Here is a 7,561-nt window from a genome sequence, read left to right as displayed (position 1 = left end):
CCCAGTTCCAGAAGCCTAATTGTAAAAAGTCTAGAGCGATATAAAAAGTCTGCATAATTAAGGCAAGCCTTGGCATAACGTATGAGTTGTGATATGAAAACTCCATACGCAGGTGCTGAAGGGTTGTTGCCACAGATGAAAGGAAAGTTGACAATTCTGAATGAAAAGTCATCATGTTTGTCGTATAGTTTGGTCAATAGTTTTCCTTAAACCCTCGATCTCTAAGTGTAGGTCAAGATATGAGGTTGATTTTACAGTGTCTGTAGTAGCCTTATCTCAAATTCTTTGGAGAAGATGCTCGTTGCCAAGAATGAATTGAGATAGATTGAAAATATACCAACAACAGAACATAAAAAAATAATAATAACAAAAGAAACAAACAAACAAATATTTTTTTCCTTTGACAATTAAAAAAAATTATTGCACTAGTTCCAATATGGAAACATTTGACCTAGTGCAGTATTAGAAAAAAAATATATGAAAAATCACTTCTAAAAAAGAAAATGTATCAGGAATACAGAAAAAAAATCACTTTAACAAAGGGGTTATTGCATGACTATTGGGGAATATTGGACCCTATATTCTTTGGTCTTATTGACATGAATTATATATTTTTATTTATACTCAGATGAATATTGCCATGATATTACGGAGATAGAAGTTTTAGGGAGGCAATTATACCACATTTCATTTCATTCTACTTACATTCATTTGTAACAACTTATAAATAATTGCGCAATTTGTTTAGCCTTAATATTGAACTTGATCATTGCAAATTCTGTTTCTGCTTGGTCGGAAGTAATATTGAATGCTTATTAAAGGATTGTTCTAATGAAAATATATTGCATTTTTATTTATTGATCCGATATGACAAGTTTAAGCTGTCTGCATTTTGACACATGGCAAAAATAAGAGTTTCTTCTTCAGTACAATGCCACATATTTACTGTTTTCTGTTGTGTGTTATCTTGGTTACATTTTCAAACTTATCAGAAGGGCGGAAATGCAGACCAACAAGCTCTGATGTTATTGGGCCGTTTTATGTATCGCATCCTCCTAAACTAGCAGGGATGTGTCGTTATAGACGAACTATTAGAAGAAACAAACATGAAGTTCCATTGTTTGTATTCGGAACAGTTAAATCACATGATTGTAAGACCCCGCTAGGTGGCGTTCGAGTTGAGGTGTGGCAGGCCGACCATACCGGAAGTTATAAAAACTCTTCAAAATGCAGGGGGTATAGAAAAACAAATAAGTTTGGATTTTACCAATTTGCAACGATTCACCCTGGAAGATACACCCCAGATAATTCTGATAGTAATTATAGACCGGCGCATATTCACTTTAAAGTTATTGGACCAGATGGACACAAAACTCTGGTTACGCAAATGTACTTCGAGGACGATATATATCTCGGAAAAAATGATTCATGTCAAGGATGTTCTTCTAATAGAAAGGATTTGATAGTTAAAAAAGAAAGACAGTGTGACATTATGAAAAAAGACACTTGTATTGATTTGATTAATTTTGATATAAACCTAGCAAAAGGAAATGGATTACATGTTTCACCACCAAAGGGACCCGATGATGAGATTGTATGCTAATACATTTACACATATAATACAATTACAATGTATCAGTGGTATCGTGGATTATATGTCATTTGTCAATTTAATACGTTTCTAGTTTTGTTTTTCATCTGGAATTTCTACTGTTGAAAGTGTACAGAACCGAATTCATATTTGTATTTAATTCCAGGTTCATAAATATGAGGTAGAATTGTGGGAATTTTCTGTCGAAATCACTAGCTATAGTATAGAAATACTTGACTGTCATATATTTATCATCGTATTAATGAATAAGTGGATTTTCAGTGACTAGGTTGTATCCTCTTCTCATTTAACAACTACTGCCCATGCTAATGACATAATCTCATAAACTCCCAGGGTCACGCGACGAGGAATATATTGCTATAACGCTCGAAATGTATCTTAAAAAAATTCAAGACGTCTATAAAGATGTTTAATCAGTAATCAATAGTTGTTGCCAAATTTTATTAAAAATTTAAATAGAAATAAAGTAAAAACGGGAGACTTTGTGAAATCTTACTGACATTTTACAAAAGCAAAATTTTATTTGCCAATTTTGAAACATCATAAATATCAAATAAAATATGAAATTTATCTAAGGTGCAACAAAGAAAAGACACAAAATAAATTAAAATTATAAAATAGCATACAAGCACACTACAAAGTAAAGATCAATAGCCACGTAAATAGCACACAAAATCCAAATAAAACACACACCATAAAGATTTAAGGCCACTAACAAAAAGCAAACAAAGCCTTTATAAAACATACAAAAAATTAAAAGTTACTTTGAAAATCTGAACCTTTTCAGAAATGGTAGTCAAACAAACACGAATCCCCCAAATAAAAACAAAACAAAACACGAAAAGGCAATTAAGACCTGAATACAACAATCAAACTTTAAGTTACACTACCAAATAATTACCAACGTTAGGTTTATACATTTCCATTTTGAGTTGTAATGACACAGTAATGAAGCAGTAATGAGTCCGTATTTTACAGTGACGTAACAGTACTTTCATTTACAGTAACGTTTCAGAACTGATCCATTACTGAATTTCGCAGTATGATTTCAGTATTCTGCAATACAGTACATTTTCAGTACTGTATGTATCAGTAGGTTTTCAATACCTTTTTTCAGAATCATTTCAGTATAAATACAGTATTGCATTTCACTAAGAATTTGTGTAAGCCATTCAGTTTACTATTGTGCAAATTGGCTACTATTTTAGTAAGGCGTTTGGGATATTAGAAATTTTACAACATAGAAGTAGGCAGTTTGGAAAGTCATAACCGTTGCGGATATCAAAGAGTTCTGAAAACTTTCCGACATTGTCTGTTCATATTTTAAGTGTCTAATTTTCGATATCTATACGACAAAGATTGTAAACAAATTGCATTGTATCCGTATTGGGTCAAAAGTATATTTTGTGTTCTAATATATACAAGCCCGTATTTTTTTTAAATATTTCACATTAATAGCGAAGGTGTAGCATATATTTAATATGGATTTGGTAAAATTCTAAAGATGTGGTAGGAAATATTTAGTGTAAAAATAATAGTGGGATTCTCTTAATTATATCGTGATACTAACACGTAAAACGTCTGATACTTACTGCATATCAATAAAAGGATGAAACAAGAATAACCATAGGAAAATTGAAAATAATGATGAACCCGGGGAAAACAATATGGGAGTGGGGAAAGACAGTACTTAACGTTTGTGGGTATATCTTCAAATTCAGAGAGGTGAAGCATACAGTTATCTCTATAAAGTTATATCATTATATCAATATAGTTATGTCGTAGTCACAATAGATCATCGGTTAATTGGGAAACAAAAAGAAAACATATCAATAAATTTATAAAGTAAGAAAATGATTCCAACAAAATATGCAAAATTAAAAATCCAAATCTAACGTGCGGAAATAAACTGTATCAAATAAAAAATCGAAAAATATCGAAAATGAACTCCAAAGAAATCAAAAATAAAATTCTGTAACGATATGAAGAAAACATTTTCGTAACTTTGTTAATACATGATGAAAATTGTCATAAACGCTAGTTTTGGTGAAATGACACTGATAGTCAGGCAAAAAATACAAGAAACGTACTTTATCTCATCTCCATTTTACTCAATAGTGAAAGATTTGTTCGAAGTTCCACTTCAAATCAGGTGTAGCAGTGTGAATAAAGCAATGCTTAACCTCACAGTCTAGTAAAACATAACTTTTAGCATCAATTATAAAGATACACAAACACCCGAAACTAAATTTCATAACCCAAGAGCCTACATTTAAAAACTAAGGAATTATTGGAAATTACCAGGACTTTTTTTTTAACATGTTATAGATAACCTGACAATGACAAGATGCATACTGTTATCGTACTCTATCCATCAGAACAAGTAAGATACATTGTTTAAAACAAGAAAAACTTTAGTAATGATGACTTACTCAACACCCCAACTGCCCTATGGCGGCAAACGAAAAAAAATCCGTGTTGTGGTATATGTGCAAGACCGTGTTAAGATCATTCAGATTAAAATCTAAAGCAGATAATACACATCTTCAATATTTATAACATATTCGCTGTTAGTTTAATTATATTTCATTCACATGCATAAGAAGCGTTGCGAATAATGAAAAATAAAAGGTGCTATAAACACATGACCTATAAACTTATAGGAGGGGTAACGGACAAAAGAAGAACGCCCCTCAGTGTGACAGAAATATATGTAGAAGGAAGGAGGCCAATATAACTTCGTGCATCTCATTTTGCAAGCGATTTGTATTATATGTAAATACAATATAATACAATAATATCAATCACTTAAATAGTCAATTTCATCCTCTAATGTATACTCAGTTTTATTGCCTTCATACCACAATGATATATCAATGTCGTTGAAGTTTTGAATGTCTCCCAGAATTCGCAGAATCATTTTCAAGAACACACACCGTAGAGAACAGTCAACTTTTAAATTAATTATTTCCTCCATACGATTAAACGTAAAAACATTCTGATCTGGAAAAACAAACGATGGCAGAAATTCAGAGACTGAAAAATGAAGCATTTTACGAAAAATATCAAGCACTAATTGAAACAATTCATCAGTGTCTTTATTGCACGTTTTCTCACTTAATTTACTTTGGTTTTCGACAACATGAAACAAACAGTTTTTCAGCATATAGCTCGTCAACACTTCCTTCGCTTCAATATTACGTACTGTTTTCAGGACAGGGCATATTCTGTTATTACATAAGATTTTACAGATAACATATGCGTCAAAAGCAGGCCGCGGAAGTGATTGAAAGTGTGCCCGTTCTGCTTTTAGTGCTGAAACGCGTTGTTTGGAGTATGGGGTGAAGTGTTCATCTAACGCTGTTTGGAGCATCAGAATAGCGCCTTCTTTCTTAATTTCGGACGCATCACATTGGAGTAAATCTAACCGTGCATTAGAAGGCCAGAAGTTGTTAATCTGGCATGCCGGAACCAAGTCGATGTCAATTTTCAGAGTTTTGTACATACAACCACTCCATCTTATCGAAAATTGAAAGGTAGGACTCTCTGCACCCCTAGATTTATCCGCAGCAAATGAAATGAAAGGATGACAAAAAAGGTCATGTAACGTTGACATATTATCTAATACATCAAGTATCATTGAACGTACTTTGGATGTATCCAAATACCTATCTGAATTGAAAAATTCTTCATACTCCGAAAGACAAAACTCATCTCGAAGTTTCAAGTATACGTATCCTGGATTACGACGTGATTTCTGTTCGTCAACACAGCAAATATCTCCCAATTTACCAAAAATACACAAAAAATCGAATTCATCAGGGTCGCATACTTTGGTATTTTCTCCGACACTTCCCGATTGTAATAAAGTAATTGAAAACAAAGGATGTCGATTTTCAATTTTCTTACAGATTCTCATTACCATATCACATACTGCAGTTTTTAGTAAATATGCCTCGCTTTCAAAGCTAACAAGACCAAAACTAGGAAGATATAACAGTTTGCCAATATCATTTCTAAAGAAACGTTTAAAGTGACTAAAAATGTTTTCAGATTTGTCTGAATTCCCATCCAATAAATCGGAGAATTCAATAATTCGCTTTTGAAACCCGAAGTGTTCGACTTGTAAGACGAATTGATTGGCACGCAGTTCATGAAATAATGCCCCATTTCCGCGACTATAAGCAATATCATAGGGAAGCTGACCCAATTTATCTATTGAACTTTTCAATTTCTCAATTTTCAAGCAGTACGGGATAGTCGTGTACATACCATGCCATGCTATGTAATGCAAGACGGTACTACCGTGTATATCTACAGCACATGGGTCAGCTCCAGCGTCCAGAAAGGATTTAATGACCTTTAAATCTGTTGAGAGTCTGCACATGTACGACAGCAATGGCGTCTGCTCTAAGTTGTTTTTTAGATTAACATCAGCTCCTAAGCGCAGGAGAGTAGAGACAGTTTCGTAATGATATGACAAGAACAGTGCGGAATCACCTTTTTTGTTTCTTGCACTGATGTCCGATCCATTCTTTACCAGAAATTTAATGGTTTCTACTTTTTCTTCTAATTCGTCTTTCGACATCTCTATTTCAGCTTCGTCAAGTATTTCATATTCGGAATCTATGTATGATTTCAGTGCGCAATGGAGTGCTGTGTCGCCAGCTGCATCACGCAAGTTGACGTCAGAACCAGCGGCAATGAATCTATTAAGATTGTGATTGTTGATGTTGTTATCACATTCTTTCATGAAAACATGCAGGGGAGAATTCAGAATGTCATTTTTGCATCTGAGCAATTCTCGCAGTGTTTGACTTGGAAGATAAGGTAACTCGGCATTAAGCAAGCGTACGTCTAACTCAGTACCGTCACGGATGCTATGTCTTCTAAAGTATACATGTAAAAAGTTATTTCCTTTCGAGTCACGTTTAAAAGGGTCAAAATTGTCAAAGTGTGTTAGCATTACCTCCAGGTGCTTAGAAGATGGCCAAAAGTCAGCAGCAATATGTAGTGGGGTATTTCCAAAATTGTCCTGCATATTTAAGTCAATATTAAAACTTTCTTTCTCTTTCAAAATTGCGTCCCAAAAAACACCAATTAATTTATCTTGTTCCGAATGGCCAATATAACCAACATCCAAATCATCTGGTCTTTGTATGCCCCAGAGATTGTCACCTATTCTATCCATTAACTGGTGCAGTAAGGTACTCCCATCGGAATCCCTGAAATCATTTTTCTTCTCCAACTTCAACAAAGAAATTGCAGTTTCCAATGATCCATGTTTTAGACATTCAAAAGGCGTTTTCTCATTATTATTTTTCTTGTATAAGTCCGCGCCCTTGCTAATCAAATTCTGCAATATGTTTGTATTTGCGTCTGTAGATATGGCTAAATGAATCGCTGTATTGCCGTCGATGTCGACATCGTTTATTCCGGCACATCCCCGAAGAACATTTTCTAATAACACGTTGTTTACACCATCCGCCATTTTATGTCTACTTTTCTATGTATAGTATTCTAAAAATAGTTCTTTAATTCCCGGTTTTGTCATATTTATATTTACCTTATATAAATTTGAAATTGTAGAAAGTTCAGAGAAACCTAAATTAAAACAAATTTAACGTCTAGTGTATGTAAAACCCGCACTGACACACAAGCATATTATATTAAAAAAATAACGACAATATTAATGTATATAACAACAAAAATCGTCAGCTTTACTATATATACTGTTATTTAACAATCGCATACATATGGGATATTGATTGTCTATTATACATTCTATTTTATTACAGAATTTATAAGCGCCATTTAAAAAATTAGTCGATAATGCAAAAACGTTTTGATTAATTAATATTTCAAATTACCGATTAATCCACACATTCATCACCAAAGCACAAAAAATATGCCATATCATTAAATTGGCAAGCAGTCTTACGTACCTTT

At 33.3% G+C, this 7,561-nt stretch overlaps 1 protein-coding gene across 1 annotated transcript; it reads right to left on the bottom strand.

Annotated features, from left to right (window-relative positions):
- Window positions 1-376: 376 nt before the first annotated feature.
- Window positions 377-7,243, bottom strand: LOC148629873 (uncharacterized). Its single transcript, XM_088558846.1, has one exon. The coding sequence runs from the start codon at window positions 7,101-7,103 to the stop codon at window positions 4,413-4,415; it is 2,691 nt and encodes an 896-aa protein (XP_088414972.1). The 5' UTR covers window positions 7,104-7,243; the 3' UTR covers window positions 377-4,412.
- Window positions 7,244-7,561: the final 318 nt, after the last annotated feature.

This window comes from Perna viridis, chromosome 1 (assembly GCF_037379345.1).
Source record: "Perna viridis isolate PV_CMFRI_1.1 ecotype Kerala chromosome 1, ASM3737934v1, whole genome shotgun sequence".
NCBI lineage: Eukaryota > Metazoa > Mollusca > Bivalvia > Mytilida > Mytilidae > Perna > Perna viridis.
This window is presented reverse-complemented; position numbering and strand designations above follow the sequence as displayed.

Bases quoted from the DNA above. Each gene is read 5' to 3' on its own strand.
- LOC148629873 (XM_088558846.1), bottom strand. From the start codon at position 7,103: ATGGCGGATGGTGTAAACAACGTGTTATTAGAAAATGTTCTTCGGGGA.